The sequence below is a fragment of the Armigeres subalbatus genome, chromosome 3, assembly GCF_024139115.2.
Source record: "Armigeres subalbatus isolate Guangzhou_Male chromosome 3, GZ_Asu_2, whole genome shotgun sequence".
Classification (NCBI taxonomy): domain Eukaryota; kingdom Metazoa; phylum Arthropoda; class Insecta; order Diptera; family Culicidae; genus Armigeres; species Armigeres subalbatus.
Genome location: NC_085141.1, coordinates 240,209,784 through 240,232,341, shown reverse-complemented (window position 1 = coordinate 240,232,341; position 22,558 = coordinate 240,209,784). Strand labels below are relative to the sequence as shown.

Here is a 22,558-nt window from a genome sequence, read left to right as displayed (position 1 = left end):
ACGAGTAACGAAACTAAAATGAAAGCGCTGCGCGGGTGATTAAAATGTTCGCGACCGATAATGATGCTCTAAGAGGTATATTTTTTGCAGGTAAACTATAGACGTATACGTGTATATAAATCGTTGATTTTGCAGCTTTTGTCTTAAAAATAACATTTCTGATATGTTTCTTATTATCAACAGGTTACAAAACTATTAAAAGAATGTTTCGCCAGTCACGTACAATGAAAATTATGACATTATCAATACGACAACAACTTGTTTAAATCACGCAAAGCCCTTAACAATAAAATCTGCATCAAACTGCAATTCTCGAAATAATACACACGAAAAAAAAAATTTTTCAAGTGTGAAAATTGTGAAATGTTTGAAATGTACTTTTTTGTTTATTAGTTTACCATCACCAAATGTTTATGGTAGATAGCTAATATAATGGACCGTTTTTCCTAAAAATATAAGTTCGTAAAAAGATAGGGTTTTGAGATATTTGAGTTTTTGTGACGAAAATGATATTTTTAAAGGTAAAAAAAATTTTTTTTTACTGTGCATATTTTCTTAAGAACTATCATTTAGTTGTCTAACTTTGCTGAAAAAATCATAACAATCGAACATCCCGTTTTTGCTGTGCAGCTTTTTAAATATTTTTGAACCATTTTCACATACACCCTTTTGAAAAGTTAGCCGTGACTCAACATGAAGATTTGATATCGAAAAATGACGATTTAGATGAAATTGAAAAACTGTGCAAAGTTTCAGATATTTTCGAAATGGTCGCTCAGGATCGATTGGCATGCCTCCGTGGAATGCCTCTACTCCCTCCACTTCCCGCTCAGATTTTATCTCGGATAGAATCTTTGGGTTATGAAGAATGTAACGGACGCGAATTTGGTTGCAGAAATTTGCTGTAAATCTTCCACAGTGCCTTAATATTTATTGAGTTACGCTCAATACTTATGGGTCAAACACAATTGGTACGTTTGCGTGCGTTTTGACAGTTTTCCCATGGGAAAACTGTCAAAACGCACGCAAACGTATCAATTGTGTTTGGCCCATTACTCAACGAGTTGCGCTTGTGTTTGACGGAAAGCTGTTACTTATTCAATCCAAGTAGGCCGTAAAATTCATATTCTAATGATCACATAAACTTTCTGAGCTTCGTTATGGTTATCTTTCAGTATTATTTTCAAATATATTGGCCTGGAATTTAGCTTAGAAATCACCATATGGCACTACAAATTTGGTTGCCTTGAAGCTAAAATTAGTACACTGAAGTACACGGATCTCGAAACATGAGGGTTTGATTTTAACCATACTCTTAATAAGCTCTGACTTGTTCATATAAAAACATAAATTAATTAACGTTGTCCGTAAATCTATGTCTAATTCGAGGAGTGTGTAAATCATTAAATTCTGAAAATGTGTATTTCATAAGATTCGTCAGAAATACCATCTGGTGTCAGTATATTTGACGATATTCTATTTTCGTCTTCAAGATCTAAATCGTTGAAAATGGGCTCTCATGAAACATCATCGGAAATTGCGTAACAGCTTCTAGTTCTGAAAAAAGATAATTACGTTCTTAGATGATTAATGAACAAAACATGTTGTATTCATATTACATTCAGCATAAACAGTTCGTATGTCAACGTTAAATAAATATTAAAATGTTTACAACTATTATTCAGGAAAAATATAGTACCAGCATAAAATTTATATTGCATGGCACTATAAATGGTAGAATGGTAGGACTGCATCCAAGAAATTCGTGGCGTATGTTAAATTGAGCGCAAAACCATTCAGTTGAACAAATAAAAGTAGGTCGTTTGAGAGTTACGGCAAGTTTCTGCAACCAAATTCTCCTCCGTTTCATTCTTTACAACCCAAAGATTCTTTCCGAGATAAAATCTCGGTGGGAAGTGGAGGGAGTGGGAAAATAAACCGAGTTTTCTATATATTTTAAATATTTTACAATAATTAAGACATTTTTAGGTTGTTTGTCGGTTAAATCGGCTCAGACCCTACCATAAATATATCTCTCTGGGATACAGAAAGTTTCAGCGAAAATAAATAATGTACATAGATACCAAATTAAACTAAAAACAATCAAATTATGAATAAAAGCACATTTTATACAAAAAAGGCATTGTATCTCATAATCAAAAGCCTTTTCAAAGATAGTTTCTTCGCAAGAGTTGCTCATAATACTAAATTCTAAAACTTTGCAGAAGACACCATCATCCTGTTATGCTCATATAAAAAGATAGCTGAAGCGCCGCCCTAGCGGGAGAGTTCTGAACTATTTTTTATTACCATATGAAGGCCTACTTAGCAAGCAACAACTTTGAGGAAGACACCAAACTTCTATGAGGCAACCCTAAGGAATTATTAATTAATGCCATGATTTCATGATATCCGACCACAGTGCGTCGTGCGGGGCTTCTTTTGACTACGGGGGCTACTTTGTAATTTTTATTTTCTGAAAAGAATAAACGAAATAAATACAAAATTTAAAACAGAAAGCTGCCACCCAACTATCAACAATATATCTGAATGGTGATAATGGGAATTTGATAGTAATTTACTTTATAATTCTTGTTTCAAAATGTCCAAAGTAGCCCCCGATTTTTCAAAAGAAGCACCGCACGACGGTAGTGTGATTGTTATCTGTTCAACTAATCTAATCTTCTAAAATAGGTAAGTCCATTCAGAAAACAACTTTATTGGGCAAAAGAAAACTCTTGCACAGCCTGCCTGCTTAAGTGGCTGCTAAAAACCGAGTCAAAGTGATTTTTCACGCAAGTTTATTGCGTTTATCAGTTGAAGAAGTACATGAATCTAACGTAATGTAACTAAAATATGCTTGATACACTTAAAAAAACAGTGGTAAATATCTCCCTACAAAACGATGCATCATCGCTGAATTATAGATTAATTTGCTTGACGAGTCAACGTTACATGCGTTTTGGGGCCTCTTCCCCTACCTGAAATGTTCATAACGCAATTCTAATTAGTTGGAAAATAAGCATCGAATACGTTTATTTATATGGATTCATCCCTGGTTGTTGAACGTGCGACATTTTCAACGGCACGAGTCTACTCTACATACATGTACACACCGCATGTATATGGCGATCGGAATGAATGAAAATTCGATGCTCCCAATTTTCCTTCTAGTGTTTGTAAGATTTATGCTGGGATAGCCTTAGAAAGTGTAACAGTTTTTGGATGGACGTTGTTTGAAACTCCAAATTGTAACTGCGAACTTTTCAATCGATTTCCCGTAGAAATGATTCAATGTTTCGTAATTAATGCCCGATGCTTTGGAAAAGTGTAGAATCTACATTTCTTCGTGTTCGTGTATTAGTATGAAGTTCGTGAAAATCGTAACCGGCTTAGTTTTCCTCGCTCGCTCAGTAAGTGGAAGCTAGCGCAACTCAGCGTGATGGTTCATTCGATGTGATAGTTAAGAAGCCAGTAGCACGGAATGAAAAACGTGCTGTGACCTATAAGAAACATCCAATACCGAATAAGGAATATATTGTGCAGCAGTGGCATACTACGTTCGTTCGTTCATGTGCGCGAAGACTGCCTTTCTTTGGACTAAATCCTCCAGAAAGAGTAATAAATCGAAAGGCCAGATCGAAGTGGAGAGAGTAAGCTTTCGTGGTATATCAGTGGTAACCCGCCGAGTGGAATAATTCTTTGCGCTGCAATTTTTCCGTCATCATCATGGTATCGGATGCTGAGGGAGCCACAACGTGCCCTTCAAAGCCACCCAGCGAGGTGGAAGCATACGGTGGGATCTGTCCGGTGTGCAATCAGTCGGCGAAAAAACGCTGCTCCGGCTGTAGTGCTGCATACTATTGCACCGTCGAGCATCAAAGGCAGGATTGGAAGAATCATAAAAATGTTTGCCATCCGTTCAAAGTATGTCTCGTGGGCACATGAGAAACTTTATTATTCTGCTGTTCGGTTCTGGATTGGGAGAAAATGCTGATAGGGTTACGGGTGATATTTTTATCCGTGGCATATGGCAGAAAACCATCGAAAGTATTATTACTTGTGCTATAACTACACCGTGTAGGAACGTGTCCCATAAGCGGATGTTTCGATATGTAAGATTAGTAGCAAAAGAATTATGTTTTGATAAGTTTTAAAGTCAATTGCAAGAATTAGAGTCAAATTAATAATACTCCCCTGAACCTTAAATGGTCTTCGACTTTCATTGTATAGTAAAATGTGGTTTACGGCGAGTAAAGATATGCATTTGTAGGAATTATGTTCTAGATGTTGAAGCTCTGCAGCACTTTTAAATTTTATTTGTAGCAGGACGTATTGAAATTTCAATGACGGTTTTCATAGATAATTGTTTGAGACTTTTTTAAACTTTGTTTTTTTTTAACTTTTACGTAATCGTGTAAATAAAAATGTGTTTGAATTAGCTTGATAACGCTTTTTATGCTAATTTCTTACAGTTCCTCCGTTAAGAAACAACTTCAAACTTTTGAATCACGCACACTATTCGTGGTTCAAATAGCATATTTTTTATAAAAACGAATGTAAAAAGGATAAGTTATTTTTTATCAACCCTTCAATTGACTTTATGTGAGTGTTTACTTCTTAAGCTTTTACCAAAATTATCCACAAACTGCAAACCAGTAAGTTTCTTATCGCTACTTTTATTGGGAAGTGTATTGGAGCTGTTTCTAAAACAAATCTCATACAAGAGATATAAACGCCAAAAACTATCGCAACAATCTCTCAACTATCTCTATACGGAAGCTTTTGGTGTGCTTTACAAGTCTTGTGAATATTGCGATTCGTTCCGTTCACGTTTTGACCATGTTAAAGTGATTTTCGAGCTTTTAAGTGCATAAAAACACTGTTTCCCATAGAAGTCGTTGTTCTACAAAATTCCTGAATTTATGACAAATCATGACTAATTTGTTATATTATTCTTCCACTTTTTTCCCTTGATATTTGAGTAACATAATTGCCAATGTGCAATTTACGGTTAAATTATAAAAAATCAGAAGCTGAACATTTGTCATAAATTTGCACGTTAGGATTTTTTCAAACAAGCTGTTCGAACAAAGAAGCTTTGATTTCACTTGTTACTACGATGCACTCAATGGTAAAAGCATACAGACATATGGTGAAATGAACCAAATTTGGAAGTAGTTTGTTGTAAGCATCAAATATCATATGATTTGATTTATGTTTTGTTCGAATAACTTTTGAAAAAAAACCTAATGTGCAAATTTATGACAAATGTTCAGCTTCTGATTTTTAAGAATTTAACGGTAAATCCCACATTGGCAATTGTTTTACTCAAATATCCAGCGAAAAAGAGGAATAATTATATGATAAAATAGTCATGATTTGTTAGAAATTCAAGAATTTTGTAGAACAACGACTTCTATGGGAAACAGTGTTTGTATGTACTTAAAAGCTCGAAAATCTTTTTAACCTGGTCAAAACGTGAACAGAATGAATCGCAATGTTCACAAGACTTGTAGAGCACACCAAAAGCTTCTGTATAGAGGTTGTTGCGATAGTTTTCGGCGTTTATATCTCTTGTTAGATTTTTTTCAAAATTGAAAATAGCCTAAAAACACTAAATTGACTTGAGCCACCTCGAAATTTAATCCGAATTAGCTGAAAATTTGACAGAAGGCTTATCTTAGCATAAGAATTGTGATTCCGCGCTGACCGGTTGAATTTTTGATACTTTTTGAAAACATGACGAGGTCTAGTGTTTATAATTATCAGATGTTAACAATACTTCCGCACTTCTAACACGTACAACAAACGATGAAAGTGGGAAAAGCCGAAAATGGCCTTCAATAGCTAAAGAGCTAGCTTATTCAGCAAAAAATGCTTCTTGGGAGTATTAAATACAAATTTTGTTTACTTTGCTCGATAAGTAGACGGTTTGACAGTTCAATATTCACTATTTGCGCAACCCTGTGTAAGGTATCTGTTCCATTATTAATAATATGTTCCTATATCAATTACATTTGCAAAACAGGCTATTTAGGCTTAATTTGTGTCGTGTTTTGTTGTTATCCACCTCGCCACTGCACTGCTGAAGAAAATCACAAAAAAGAGAAATAAAACAATTTGCGCACTAATTATTTGTTTTCGAATAGTATTGATTTGGGTACATGATATGAATTCAAGGAGCAGTTCCCCTAATACGCTAGGAGAAAATTCAAAAAAAAAAAGTAGAATCACGAAAAAAAACTCTGGTACGCAGCGCTGAAAACTCCAATCATTTTCAGCGGCCCCCTTCGAGCCCAAGTACACGGTTTTTCAACCACCTCAATTTATTCACCATCGATACAAACTCGTAGTAGGTGACTCGCGTTGTTTCTTAAGCCTTTTTCAATCATGTACCTCGTTTTCAACATGTTGATGACTAGTCCGATCCGCATAGTTTCTTTATTCAGTCCTATGTATGTTTCCTCTGTCATCCCAAAGCACCGTGCTATAATATTAATATCGTTGGCGAAATCAAATAATTGAACAGACCTCGTGAAAATTGTACCACTCTTGCCAATCTCTTCTTCTTCTTCTTCTTTCTGGTTTGGGTGGTGCTTTTCTTTTGCGCACTGGTCCGTGGAGTTTACAAATCGTGATCTGCTTTATCGACATTTTTACATTCTTATTTGAAAATCTGTCATATAAGACTTGTGTTTTTCTTTTTACGTCCGTAGACTTTGCTTTCTTTTATAGTCATGTTGACTTTCCCCTGTATTAGGGCTGTGGAGGGGGTGGGAATCGAACCCATGACCATCTGATTCAGAGTCAGACGTGTAGACAACTACTCTACGGACCCCCCTCTTAGGGGGGACGTAGGGGTTAGGCATAACGGACGATAGGCATAATGTACGTTAAGCATAATGGACGTTTGGCATAATTCTGCCTTCTTTATGTCATAGGCTGTTTGGGTCATTTTGTGCCTAACGTCCATTATGCCTAACGTACATTATGCCTAACGTCTATTATGCCTAACGAACTTATACCAAATGGGGTATACCCGCCAATCTCTGCCCTGCCCTCCAAAGCGATGCTGAATAGGGCACTGCACGGAAATATCTCTTTCTCTTTCGTTCCTCATAAATTTTAACGTTTACTGGCCTTGTTGTTTTCTAATTTCTTTGAAGCGAGAAAGGGACAAAGCAGTCCGTGCAGTGCCCTATAGAGCACTGCAAGAAAACATCTCTTTCTCTTTCGTTCCTCATAAATTTTGACGTTTACTGGCCTTGTTATTTTCTAATTTCTTTGCAGCGAGAAAGAGACAAAGCAGTCCGTGCAGTGCCCTATAGGAGACACGAAAGACCTTACCGTAGCCATTTAGGCGTTTCAAATGAGTTCGAGAATGCCCATGAAACTCGTACTACGCACATCAAACGATCCGCTGAGTAATATACACAAAAAATGCTCGCAAAAAACAGCCGACATTTCCAAGGTGCTTTTCAATACTGGCTGATTATGTTTATTTATTTATCACCAGACTAAGGCCGGAGTGGCCTGTGCTGCACATAAAAGACTTCTCCATTCAGCTCGGTCCATGGCTGCACTTCGCCAATCACGCAGTCTGCGGAGGGTCCGCAAATCGTCCTCCACCTGATCGATCCACCTTGCCCGCTGTGCACCTCGCCTTCTTGTTCCCGTCAGATCGTTGTCGAGAACCATTTTCACCGGATTACTGTCCGACATTCTGGCTACGTGCCCGGCCCACCGCAGTCTTCCAATTTTCGCGGTGTGAACGATGGATGGTTCTCCCAACAGCTGATGCAACTCGTGATTCATTCGCCTCCTCCACGTACCGTCCGCCATCTGCACCCCACCATAGATGGTACGCAGCACTTTCCTTTCGAAAACTCCCAGTGCGCGTTGGTCCTCCACGAGCATCGTCCAGGTCTCGTGTCCGTAGAGAACTACCGGTCTAATAAGCGTTTTGTAGATAGTCAGTTTGGAACGGCGGCGAACTCTATTCGATCGGAGCGTCTTGCGGAGTCCAAAGTACGTACGATTTCCAGCCACTATGCGTCTCCGAATTTCTCTGCTGGTATCGTTATCGGCGGTCACCAGTGAGCCCAAGTACACGAATTCTTCAACCACCTCGATTTCGTCACCACCGATAGAAACTCGTGGTGGGTGGCTCACATTGACCTCTCTTGAGCCTCTTCCTATCATGTACTTCGTCTTCGACGTGTTGATGACTAGTCCAATCCGTTTAGCTTCGCTTTTCAGTCTGATGTAGGCTTCCTCCATCCTCTCAAAGTTACGTGCCATGATATCAATGTCGTCGGCGAAACCAAATAACTGGACGGACTTCGTGAAAATCGTACCACTCGTGTCAATCCCTGCCCTTCGTATTACTCCCTCCAAAGCGATGTTGAATAGCAGACACGAAAGACCATCAACTTGCCGTAACCCTCTACGCGTTTCGAAGTATCATATGCGGCTTTGAAGTCGATAAATAGATGATGTGTGGGCACGTTGTATTCGCGGCATTTCTGCAATACCTGACGTATGGCGAACACCTGGTCTGTGGTAGAGCGTTCACCCATAAATCCCGCCTGGTACTGCCCCCCGAACTCTCTTGCAATTGGTGTTAGTCGACGGCATAAAATTTGGGAGAGTACCTTGTAGGCGGCATTCAGCAATGTGATTGCGCGGTAGTTGCTACAATTCAGCTTATCACCCTTTTTGTAGATGGGACACACGACACCTTCAATCCACTCCTGCGGCAGAACCTCATCCTCCCAAACCTTTGTAATCACTCAGTGCAGCGCTTTAGCCAGTGCTCACAACCGTGTTTAAACAGCTCTCCTGGTAGTTGGTCAACTCCAGGGGCTTTGTTGTTTTTCAGCCGGCCGATCTTCTCCTGGATTTCCTGGAGATTCGGAACCGGAAGTCGCATGTCCTGCGCGCGTGCTCCTAGGTTCATTACCATACCGCCACCGTTGTCTGCCATATCGCCATTCAGGTGCTCTTCGTAGTGCTGCCGCCACCTTTGGATCACCTCACGCTCGTTTGTAAGAAGGTTCCCGTTTATGTCCTTACACATATCGGGCTGTGGCACGTGAACGGTTCAACTTCTCATAGAACTTTCGTGCGTTATTAGCGCGGTACAGTTCCTCCGTCTCTTCACGGTCTCGATCTTCCTGCTGGCGCTTTTTCCTCCGGAAAATCGAGTTTTGTCTGTTCCGCGCCCGTTTGTATCGTGCCTCGTTCGCCCTCGTGCGGTGTTGCAGCAATCTCGCCCATGCTGCATTCTTCTCCTCAACTAACTGCTCACATTCGCCGTCATACCAGTCGTTTCTCTGATCCGGAGCCACCGTGCCTAGTGCAGCGGTTGCGGTACTTCCAATGGCGGATCGAATATCTCTCCAACCATCTTCAAGAGATGCTGCGCCTAGATGCTTTTCCGTTGGGAGTGCCACTTCCAGCTGCTGCGCGTAGTCTTGGGCTAGTCGACCGTCTTGTAGCCGCCCTATGTTTAGCCGCGGCGGACGACTCCGACGCGTGTTGATCACCGTCGAAAGTTTTGAGCGCAGACATACTGCGACGAGGTAGTGGTCGGATTCAATATTCGCACTGCGGTAAGTGCGTACGTTCGTGATGTCGGACAAGAATCTACCGTCGATTAGAACGTGGTCGATTTGGTTTTCCGTTACTTGATTAGGTGATTTCCATGTGACCTTGTGGATATTCTTGCGGGGGAAGAAAGTGCTTCGGACTACCATTCCGCGGGAGGCTGCAAAGTTTATGCATCGTTGGCCGTTGTCGTTCGATACGGTATGCAGACTATCCGGTCCGATGACCGGTCTATACATTTCCTCCCTTCCTACCTGAGCGTTCATGTCACCGATGACGATTTTGACGTCCCGCAGTGGGCATCCATCGTATGTCTGCTCCAGCTGCGCATAGAACGCTTCTTTCTCGTCGTCGGATCTCCCTTCGTGTGGGCAGTGCACGTTGATGATGCTTTTGCACATCCTTGCGTTGATTGGCTGCCACCCAATCACGCATTGGCGCATCTTTCCCAGCACTATGAAGCCGGTTCCCAGCTCGTTGGTGGTGCCACAGCTTTGGTAGAAGGTAGCCGCTCGATGCCCGCTTTTCCACACTTTCTGTCCTGTCCAGCAGATTTCCTGCAGCGCTACGACATCGAAGTTGCGGGGATGTAATTTATCGTAGATTATCCTGTCGCAACCTGCGAAGCCTAGCGACTTGCAGTTCCATGTTCCAAGCTTCCAATCGTGATCCTTTATTCGTTGCCTAGGTCGTTGCCGATTGTATCGAGTCGTATTATCTTCTATGTCGTTCGTAATAGTTGTTTTTAAAGGCGGCTTATTGGGTCTGCGCAAACCTCCTGGTTCGTCGGAGGGCCGTCGTGTCAGGGCTGTTTAGCGTCCCACCTAACACCAGGACTTGGGCTTGTGCGCTTTGAGCGGCACACGGTCGCTTTGGCGGAGCCTACTTGCGGATACATGCAGCTTTTTATAGAGGTTTAACAGGGCCCACTGTCAAACCCCACCACATCCTAGGCAGGCGCCACAACTCGCAGATGGCCTGGGACATAGTCCCTGCTGGCTGTTTATGTGCTAACACTTAAAAGTGTGTGCCGCCGCTGACATTTTTGTTTCGGCGCGCCGCCGTTTAAAATTTGCCGCGCCGCCGATCTATAATTTCCCACGCCGATTCAAATTTGAAGACTTCTACAGAATTTTCTGCGGATATTCCAAAGATTCAGTGGAACACAAACGAAATATTGCGGACAAAATCGACCGTTTCGTTGTATGATCGGTGCTTGGATTGATACCAGAGTCGAAGCACAATGTGTCGGTTTCCGGTTCCCAGCATATGCCCTGCGCTTTCACCATTTCATTGGTATTAAATTCCAACGGCGATTGCATCCCAAATTAGGCATTATTCAGTCTTTGCAGAACCTCCAACTCATTTGACGTCCACTTTCGCAATTTGAAACCTCCTTTGGCTAACAGTTCAGTCAGCTCCGTTCGTATGTAAATTGCTTCTTCCACCGATTCTGTTCCTCTGATGAAGTCATCGACATAAAAGTTCTTCCGCAATGCTGGGCCACCACCAAGAGCGTATGCTTGATCTTCATCGCCTGCTAGCTCTTGGAGCGAGAAAAGAGGATGGTGCCAATCCGTGCCAAACAACTCTGCCAAATGGTTCGTTGTAAGAATTCAACTAATAACGGAGTTACAGCGCTAATTGCAGTAACTTAAACTAAATGAATGGAATTTTGTTATCATTTAGTTCAAGTTACTGAAACTATACCTCCGTTACTAGTGGAATTCAAACAACGAACCATTAGGCAGAGTTGTAGAAAAACTTTTGCACTAGAAGTCCACCATACAACACATTTTAAAATTCAGCTTCTAGAATGAGTTGATCGAACGCAAATTACTAAATAATCGATAACATCCTTGGGTGTCGGCCACCAAGGCCAGTTTAAAGGTTCGAAAGCGGATCATGATGTCGAGCAGGTCCTCTTGTACAGCCGGCCCAACCAAAAGTGCATCGTTATAAGCGATAATCCATTCGATGTTTTGGTTGAAGCGTCAAATACGATACGTGCTGTAATCCTTGAAAGCCGGATGATGTGGAAGGTAGTGCGCTTTAACCATGCGCAAGTGGCCAAGGTGCTGGTATTCTTGAATGAAGGCGTGGTAATCTTCCTTAAATTTTGGGTTTCGATCGAGTTGCTTATCTAGAAGCTCGAAACGACGAATAGCGCTAGCTTTCGAAACACCGAGTTTGATGGTAAAATCTGATTGGCGGAGCATTCGTAAGATGTATCGACCTTTCATTGCGTGAAATTGTAGATGGGTAGATTTCTTCACAACGTCTTTCTTCCACAGAATGTGCATCGTTAAGAATATGCAAATTTCTTGGAATTCCAGAAACGCTCAATGCTTTCTTCAAGGGACACCATAGAGACACTAACATGATTTAATAAAACCGTCGAAGACACGGAATATGAGCCCATTTGCGAGGACGAACCAGTGACAATCCAACCAAAAACGCTATCAACGAGCACTGGTAAGTTGGCTACCAATTGAAGACGAGCAGTACTGGGGAAGAACAAATAAAGAAGAACCAGGTCGACTGGTTGCGACTTGTTGAATGAAAGATTGGACACAATCAATTCCTTCGAGTGAGAAATATTCTCTTTTAGGATAGTACAATAGTTCATTCATTCACAAATCACATATTACTTAAGAGCTCCCAAACTATACCACTAACAAATTTAGAAGATCATAATTCTTCTCTATACACATAAACATATTCAATGTAAAACTAAAAAGATGATATGGCGATATTTTAGCAATAGGTAGGCCGGAAGGGTCATTTGGCCGAAAGGGTCATTTGGTTGAAAGAGTCATTTTGCCGAAAGGGTCGTTTGGCCGAAAGGGTCATTTGGCAGAATAGGGCATTTGGCTGAATAGGACATTTGACCGAATAGGTCATTTGAAAAGTGAGAAATTAGGTGTGAGAAGTCTCAATTTTCATTCCTCATTTCTCACTTTTCATTGTAAAAAGTGAGAAGCGTGAAGTGAGTAGTGAGACGTCTCACTTCCCACTTCGCACTTCTCACTTTTCAAATGGTCGGGGTTCTGCCAAACCGCACCAAGCGGTTTTTTGACTGACTTGTAATATTTTGCTCGTACACAAACAACGGAAATCATTTCTAACCAATTCATGCGTATATTTGTTGTAGGATATCCTCAGTTGAGGGGTTGAGGAATATCCGTTACGATTTGCAATCAATTAAATCTGCTGAACGAAAGTGTTAATTACGAACTTAATTGCACTGATTGTTTGTCGGATAACGCACTTCAGAAAACGCGACTTTGACGATTGGGAATGGATTTTGTTCTTAACTCAAATGTTCACAATAGTACAACACAGTTAGTTGCTTGAAATTAAATGCACACCCGACTGCGGAGATCGACCGACGTGTACGTGCAAAAGGTTTATTCGAGACTATTAGATAGGTACAATTTTTACTAGCTTGGTCCTGACTGACTGCGTGCGATGTTTTCTAACTGCGGCTCGGCCGTACCTATCGCTGATCGTGAGGCGATCGGTGTGATATGGAATTTAATGATGATTATATATACACGCAAATGCTTGTCCAGTCTTCTCGGACACTAATAATTCAGTCAGTGATCTAGCAGTATTGGTTAGAATACGATTGAAGGCAATAATGATAATTTAGAACTAAGCAATGCGGTAGCAGTGGTTTGTAAGCGCGAACAGAAAGCTTGGGCAGAAAATTGCATAATTTTCCGTTGGCGCTTGGTGCGATTTGGCTGAACCCCGACCAAATGGCCTATTCGGTCAAATGTCTTATTCGGGCAAATGTCTTATTCGGTCAAATAATCCTTCCGGTTAAATGACCTTTTCGGCCAAATGACCCTTTCGGCCAAATGACCCTTTCGGTCAAATGACTTTCGGCCAGATGGGTTTCGGCCTAATGGTTTTTTCGGCCTAGTGGCATTCGGCCAAATGGCGACTCCTAACAGATTCAAAGACTCAATATTTGGTTGGATGATTTATAGGACATCCCAACAATATTGGCACGAATACCTCATGAGAGGAGTTGCTTTTCTCAATTTCATTTTCTCACATTCGTTGCAGTCCTGATAATCTTATTCTCAGTGAACATTTTTTTACGACAGATGCATCTTTACCACTATGGGGAGGCGATTGTTGTCGGCCAGCACATGCGATGACAATGTGGTAATGATGAAGCATCGCCTTCCATATTACGCGCTCGGCATTTTTCTCCAATCAGAAGGGGCAGCTTTTACTGGTTTCCGCTGTGATTTTCCTGTGGTGCTCATATATATTTATTATTTTTTGGTAGATTTGTAGTGACGAGCGTTATGGTCGATACATGCTAGCGACGAAGGACATCAAAGCCGGTGAAGTCGTGTTGAAAGAGCTGCCATTGGTCTATGGTCCAGCGCAAATAACGAAACCAGTTTGTGTGGGTTGCTTGCAGGTAGGTTTAGCACGTGGGTTCTTTCCGTTTCCAATAAAAAAGTAGATGGTTAGATCTGTTTGGGATTTTTCACTGATTAGGTTTTGTCTCATTTCAAAAATAAAACTAAATCCTAATAGATTTCTAAATTAATATGAATTGTAAATCAAAGCTTATTGATTATTCTTTGATGTTTTTTCAATAACCTCATGTAAGATAACAAAAATCTAAAGATATTTTATATTCCAATACAAAAAATGCAAACCATATTCACACATCTACATTTATTTCAATCTTTCAAAAAAGCATCAAATGTCTATCATCTAATTCGTGGCATAATCTGACCGTTCCAGGGGCTCGTGGAGAACCAATTTTTGGACTGCGAGAGATGCGGCTGGCCGGTATGCAAGCGGGAATGTCAAGACCATCCTAGCCATAAACCTGAATGCCAATTCACCATCGCTCGAGGAAGCAAGGTTAGTGGACCGTGACAAGAATCAGCACATCCTGGTTGCGCATTATGGAGGCAACACGCTGACTGCACCGCTATGATTGTCTTGATTGCTATTCCACCGGAAAACATGTTATTCACAGTCCATCAACAGTAATCCCCGAAGCAAGTCAAAGTTGGAATGCAAATTTCTGACCGAACTAACACCCGGACCGATTCGCTGAGCTGCATCCGCATTAGACTGTATCATTAGATCCTTTAACTAATTTGTTCAGTCAATAGGCTACACAGTATTTGGGAAATTCTAAAATGTCATTCATAGCTTCTGGTGCCTATTGACCAGTGCATGATGACGTAGGTTGACAGTTCACAGAGCTTGTTTACAGGGACTTAGTCTCTGGAGCACCTTCCGGAAAAACTGTTTTGCGAATAATTAAGAATATTAATGTCTGCTGTGGTGGATTTATGGTAGGAATTAAAGCATATCACTAGAATATTCGGATCAAAATGATTTTGAACGAAAATTACGGAATTTTATTTCCAGCTGATCGATTTTAATTCTAACACACTGTAAACAAGCTCTGTGAACTGTCCAATAATTGAGGTTAAGTGAAGATCTTGCATTGGTCTATTGCGTGAACATTATGACATTTCAAACCTCATACCTTCGTTTATTTAAATTTTGGCATCGTTCATCTACCAACGAATGTAATTTGACGTGATGGTTGATAAACTACCCTTTGAGAATGACATTTCAATTCAGATTTATGTTCCGTCCCGCACTGTAGAGCTCATTGACTGGTCTATCATTCCACCGACAAAGACAGTATCGCAATCCACAACGTATTATTGTAGTTGCTCATATCTAGTTCTTGCAGTTAATATTCAAGACCTTGGTACGGTGTACAATAATGTTGCTTCCGCTTGTGTAAACTTTCAGATGCAGCTGCGTCACTTGTATAACCCACATCCGGTGTACCAGTGTTTGATTCCGCTGCGTTGTCTGCTGCTGGCCGAGCGAAATCCCGCCAAGTGGCAGGCATTAATCAAATTAGAATCACACGAGGAGCAACGCCGCGGGTCGGAACAATGGCGTAACGACCGGGAAGGTGTGGCAAAGCTGATTCCACGGTAAGTTGCAGTTGGATGTTTGCTTGAGAGTGTAGGTGTGCATAAACTTCCTGGGTTGATGGATGTTTGCATTGAAAGCATTATCTATAAACTTACTAACTCCACAATGCTGGTTCTGTAATAGAAGTCTCATCGGAAGCTAAACCGTTTAAACAGGTATCTGATGTATTAGTTTTCCTAGTATAATAAAATCTGTTCCTTTTATGTATGTAGTTTCAATATATTAAACTTACCCCTTAAAAATCAACGTTTTTTAGAAGAGTTTCTCAATTTTAAATTCTGCTCACATTTGTTTTTATTTCATTTTCCACATTTTTTCGTTCTTCATATGACTATATTATTCTTATTTATTATTCAGTTAACTTTTTTTTAAAATAAATAGCAGATTCACATGATCTGGAACCTTTTCAAATTCCATTTAAAACAATCCAAATAATATGAATATATTTTCTCTTTACATACTTTCCCTCCGCATCCGCCACCAAAATTATCATCGCTTCCTGATGTTGGTCTGGGCTGCTCCCACAAAATAAATTACCTTGCTGCATCGAACAAAACCACGCGACGAAGCTTCTTCAAGTGTGAAAACAAATGGAGTGAGGATGAAATATTGAAAATAGTTGGAATACTGCAAGTCAACGGTCATGAAGTTCCTCTGACTGAGCCTCCATCCGTGGCAATTTACAATAATGCGTCGATGTTGGAACACTCATGTCGACCAAATTTGTCGAAAAGTTTTACTTCCAAGAAGGAGATTGTATTCTGGGCTCCAGCTCCGATAAAAAAGGGTGAACGTTTGAGCATTTGCTACTCGGATGTCTTGTGGGGAACGGCCAACCGTTTGGATCATCTGCAGCAGACGAAACTTTTCCGGTGCACGTGCGCTCGTTGCCTTGACCCAACAGAATTTGGCACATATTTGAGTGCTCTGAAGTGCTCCGGTTTCAAAAAAGACTCCAACTGCTCGGGTTTGCTGCTGCCGGAAAACTTGAAAAACTGGTACGGAGGATACATTTGCAACAAGTGCCGAGGATTGGTTGATGGGAAGGAAATCACAAACATCCTGGACCGTGCGCGGGTTGACCATGAAGCTATGCAAAAAGACAACGAGCAGCACTGTCACAAGTACGTAGCCCACTATGGCCGTTGGCTGGGACCGAACCACCATTTAATTGTCGATGTTAAAATTTCTCTATCGCAAATTGTTGGCGGTGGTGACCCGAACGCAATCCAGAAAATATCCGATGAGAATTTGATGACAAAAATGAAAATTTGCCAGGAGCTTATCGATTTGTTTCAAAAAGTTTGTCCCGGTAGGTTATGGAGTATCTGGTGAAATATGAATCACTTGAAATTTGTACGCATTGGGAGCTCTTCGATATTGCAGCCAAATTTAATACAAATCAATCCATTCCAATCGCGCTAACATTTGTTATTGTGGGACCTTAGTGGGTTAGTTTCATCTTTGTGTTTTCTAAAATTTATGATATTTTGAGAACCAATCAATTGTCAATTTATTATCATTGAAATTAAGAAGACAATAAATCCCCAATGCGTACCGTTTTAAAATGTTATACCTAGTTATAGGCCCACAAATCGTTATTCATTGAAATTCTGTTCTCCGTAGCCGAAGCCCGTGTCATTGGGACTACACGTTTCGAGTTGCATGCTGCTCTGGCCGAGTTTGCCCGCCGGGGAGTCGAGTCGCAAAATCCTGCCGTCAGGAGTGCTCTCGAGGACTCGCTACACAATGCCGAGGAATGCGTCCGGATGCTTTCACACGAACCGGACGACTTGCCGGAGAGTAAAATAGCCGAGCAGGCCCGGATAAATGCGGGCTCCCTGAGAGTGCTTCTCGGTTTGCAAGAAGGATAACATACTGTGTGTTGAGGTAGGGGTAGGCTTATCTCTAGTGCTCTGAAAAAAGACACGACCAATTGTTTGTTCATGAATGCTTGCCATGTTTTATTCCCATATCATTTATAACTATTTGCTCCATTCTATAAAATTGTTTTGTGTGATCCGAAATTCCATTTCTCTGTATATATTTAATTCGTACTTTAAATAATACCTTTAAATGAAATAGAAGCTTTGTTACAACTTCATATTGATCCACCTAGGGGTGATGGAAATCGTCTTGAACACACGGGGAAAATTAGTTGATGAAAATCTACGATTTAGATCAATTTCAAAGCATAGAAGAAAAGTCAATGATGACACTTTTGGAGATACAAATCTTTGTTCGTCAAAAATAATTTGAAAACACTTAATAAGAATATCGCCATGCGGCTGCTTTGTTGAAATCCGAATATCACGCGCAGCAGAGACAAGAAACGACTTGCGTGTAGTCACCTGGTACCTAGTAGGGCTGTGACGAGGTAGCATTTATCGATAATATCGATATCGAGTTAATGGAGTATCAATATCGTTTCGATATCGAATTTTAGATATCGATATCGGGTCCGATATCCAATAATGTATATAAGACTCAATTTTATTTTTCTAACATTTTGGTCTTTATTGCAAAAATGTGCAATGCAACAAATAACGATTCTTGATGTGAACTTAGCTGAAGGCGTTTCTAAAGTCACATAATCGAAAAAATCTGACAAAAAAAGGCTGCATGTCTCGTGTGAGATGTGCTTCGCTAACGAAAACTGTCGTTCGGATATGGACTAGTTACTATTCATGACAAAAGGTTCAGAGCGGCTTAAAGAAAAAAAATAACTTCGTTTCTAAATATCGGAAAATATAGCTAATTGTAGATTCCCTAGAAATTCTCGATTAACTTTTAAATAATCACCTGTCAGAAGAAGATAGAATAGTACCTATTAAATACCACCGCATTGTAATCTTTAAGTCTACTCAAGTACGAGACACTAAAAACGGCCTTACAGTTGAGATGAAATACGTATCTGTAAAGATTACAGCGTGATGGAATTAAATTTCATTTTATTCCTCGTCTTACTGCAGGTGAAGACATTTCACTAAAAGAGGTAAATAATTTTCTTCTAAATCGTACCAATCCATCGCATATTCATCCTTCAGTTTATGGTACACAGATTGTACGACAATTCCTCGAAAACCAATTCCCCGAATGCAATTTTCCCGAATGCAATTTCCCCGAATGTAACAATTCCCCGAATACAATTTCTCCGAATGTAACAATTCCCCGAATGTAACATTTCCCCGAATGTAACATTTCTCCGAAAATAAAGTTTTTTTTTGCAAACACATAATTGTCATCGACTATAAGCGCCCGAACAGAGCAGCGTTCAAAGATTTGTTCTAGAGTGTCTCTTTGGAAATTTCGAACATGATCAAATCTTTCGATAGTATTGTATGCCCTTGATCTTCCTTATTGTTAAATTATAAAGATATTAGAATAAAGTGTTTTCCTATTCATTTTTTTTCTCTAAAATAGTCGAACAAAGGCAGAAATTCCGATTGAAAGCATCATGGTCAAAATTTGTGAAATCAAACTCCTGTCATATGTAAGGTCCATCCCTTCTTAAGAAGTTACTGCCCGAGCAGCACAAGTCAGGCAAAAATGGTTGCAGCAACTTGATTGTAACCAAGTCTGGTTACATGTGAGTTGCAGTTACCTACGTGGAACATGTGTGCTGCTGGGGTGTAATCGTGGATATGAATCCTTAAAAAATAATAATGCGTCTGCCCGGAATAAGGCAATGGTGAATGTGATCCCTTCTTTAAAAATAATGCATCTACTCGGAATAACGCAATGGATTAATTTGATCTCTACTCTGGAAGTAGGTGTTTCCCAAAAATAATGAAGAAGTGAATGTTATTCCTTCTTTGAAAATTTGTATCTACCTGGTATAAGGAAACGGTAGTTGTGATCTATTCATTAGAGTTAGGCGTTAGCTTGAAATAAGCCAAAATAGAATGAAATTACCTTTTCAGAAGAAGGAATTTGCCTGCAATAAGGTAATGATAAACGTAGTCTCTTCTTTTGATGTAGACGAGTTTGGCCGGAATAGATATGATATATGAGATCGCATCTGGCAATAAATATCAATTATATAAACCGAAAAAAAAAAATCGAATTAATCGACGTGTTCATTTAAAGAAGGCAATATCCCCTCCATTGTCCTCCTTGTTGTCGCGTAGACGCGATCATTTAAGAAAGGCATTATCTCCTTTCTTCGCTTTACTCCAGGCAAACGTGTTCATTTTAAGAAGGCATTATAACTCGTCTTCCCCTAACACCAAGCGAAGCGATTATTAAAAAAACATTATCCCTTTCCCTTATACCGGAAAGCGCATTAATTGTCTTCCTTTATATCTATTCTCCTTCCTCATTTTTCCATTCTCTCTTCCTACATCTCACTTCGTGTTTCGCTCTCTCTCGCGCCTCACTCACACTTCTTGCATTATATTTTTCACTTCTCACTTCTTACTCCACACTTTTCACTTGTTACTACGTACTTCCTTCTCATTTCTTACGTTTCACTTCTCACTTCTCATGTCTCACTTCTCACTTCCCACTACTCACAACTCACAACTTCTCACTACTCACTACTCACTTCTCACTTCTCACTTCTCGATTCTCACTTCTCACATCTCACTTTTCACATCTCACATTTTTCTTCTTATTTCTCACTTCTCATTACTCACTTCTCATTTCTCACTTTCATTACGTTCTTCTCACTTCTCACTTTTTACTACTCACTATTTATTTCTCACTTCTTACTTCTCATTCGCCCTAATGACGGTTCGGCATAATGGTCTTCGGCCCAATGACCAACATTTTTTTTTACAATTATTAAGCAAATTGTCCCGCGATCCTTACTTTTGTTGCAGCTCAAAATTATGTCAAAAGCCAATTATGCGACTTTATGTAAAACGACGCAGATTTCTTTTTCAGTTTTAGTTGAATATGCACTATGGAAACAATTCGGGGAAATGTTACATTCGGGGAATTGTTACTTTCGGGGAATTGTTACATTCGGGGAAATGTTGCATTCGGGGAATTGTTATTCGGGGAAATTGCATTCAGGAAATTGCATTCGGGAATAGAATGCAATTTCGAATGCAATTTCTGAATAACAATTCCCTGAATGCAACATTTCGAATGTAACAATTCTGAAAGTAACAATTCCCGAATGTAACATTTCCCGAAAGCTCTCTTTTCTTTTTGAGTGCAGCACAAAGCGATGAGTAGTAGCGGTGGTGGCGAGCAAAGGCATAGAAAGTTGAAGAACAGTCCAGGTTTCAGATATGTAGAATATGTAGAGCCATCAATGATGAAGACAATGCGCTGAAAGAATGCGATGCTTTCTTAGAATGAGCTCATTTGGTATAAAGCGAAGTGGTATAAAGCGAAGTGAGAAAATAAGCCTTTCTTTGAAGAATAAGTTTGCACGGTATGATGAACGCATTTTCCCGGTTTTAAGTAAAGGGAAAAGATAATTGTAGTGTATAAGATCAAGATTACAAAGCTTAATCCTCTACACTAAAATATTGTCCTCTTAAAATTAACGCGTCTGCCCGGTATAAGACGACGGTTGTAGGAGATAATGCCTTCTTTAGGTGATAGCATCGCCCGGTGTTAGGGGAAAGGAAGTGATAATGCCTTACTCACATGTACATATATATTTGCCCGGTATAAGGCAAAGAGGATAGATAATCCCTTCTTCAAATGAGCTCGTTTGTCTGGAATAAAATGAAAGAATGAGACAATTCCTTCTTTAAATGGTGGCGTCTGCCGGTGTAATGTGAATGGAGGAGATAATGTTTTCTTTAAATAAACTCGTCTATCCTGTATAAAGCGTCTCGAGAGAGAACATCCGCAATTAGGCAAGAAGAGGAGATAATTCGTTCACTAAAAGAGCACGCTGGCCAGGCCAGGTATAATAAAGGATAGATATGGAGCATTTATATGTTTCAAAACTGCAGCTATACTACACCACACTTATCTAAGAAAATGTCAATTTGTTTAATATATTATTCTGAAGAACGGTATTCCGCCAAAGGTCATACTGAAAAAGTTATAATCCATTAAATGTCATACCGCGTAATGCTATTCTGAGAAAATGGATTCGGCAAAATGTATTTCGTGGAAATATTATACATTCATTGCATATTGCTTAAGAAGGGATCTTATATATTTTTTCCTCACTCTGGCGAAATTCGCTTACATCAAACAAAAAGATCACTCACATAATCCGTATTCTCATTCTCAATTTATACATCTTCGCCTTATTTTGGACTAAGCCTGATTCTAAAGAATGGATCGCATCTACCATTTCTTTACTTGGTGAAAATGCCTTCTTTTAAAGAATGGATCATTATATTATTCCGGGCATATACATGTTAATAAATAAAGAACAATAATATTCATTATCTGGGGAAACACATACAAATACATACTTACGATTGCATTATTCCAAGCAGATGCATTCTTTTTAAAGAAGGAATCACATTCACCATTGCCTCATTCCGGGAAAAAGGAATTATATTTGTTTACAATGATTAAAATCCACCATTACCTTACATTTCTTAAGATATGTTTAATATGTTTAAGATATGTAAAAATATTTACCAAAACGCTTTCAATTGGAATTGCCGTTTGAGGTTTTCCCTTTTTTTTTAATACAGCCTTTGTTCGACTATTTAAAAAAAACTACCTTGGAAAACACTGTACTTTAAAAAAAAAATTGCAAAGGTGTGTTTGGAAGAAGTACTTTAAGATACTTTATTTTCGGGGAATTGTTCCATTCGGGGAAATGTTACATTCGGGGAATTGTTACATTCGGGGAAATTGCATTCGGGGAATTGTTACATTCGGGGAAATTACATTCGGGGAAATTGCATTCGGGGAATTGGTTTTCGGGGAATTGTCGTACAATCTACACAGGATTCTGTTTCTATACGATTTTTATTCGCTCGTGCGAAAACTCTGCTCTAGTGAGCTGTAA

The 22,558-nt window shown here is 39.9% G+C and overlaps 1 protein-coding gene across 1 annotated transcript; it reads left to right on the top strand.

The window, feature by feature from the left end:
* The first annotated feature begins 3,403 nt into the window (after window positions 1–3,403).
* On the top strand, window positions 3,404–17,643 carry LOC134227228 (SET domain-containing protein SmydA-8). The gene is made up of 6 exons (XM_062708578.1): window positions 3,404–3,927; window positions 13,919–14,056; window positions 14,389–14,511; window positions 15,427–15,617; window positions 16,188–16,930; window positions 17,245–17,643. Exons 1-6 carry the CDS (start codon window positions 3,730–3,732, stop codon window positions 17,490–17,492), a joined length of 1,641 nt encoding a protein of 546 aa, XP_062564562.1. The 5' UTR covers window positions 3,404–3,729; the 3' UTR covers window positions 17,493–17,643.
* Window positions 17,644–22,558: the final 4,915 nt, after the last annotated feature.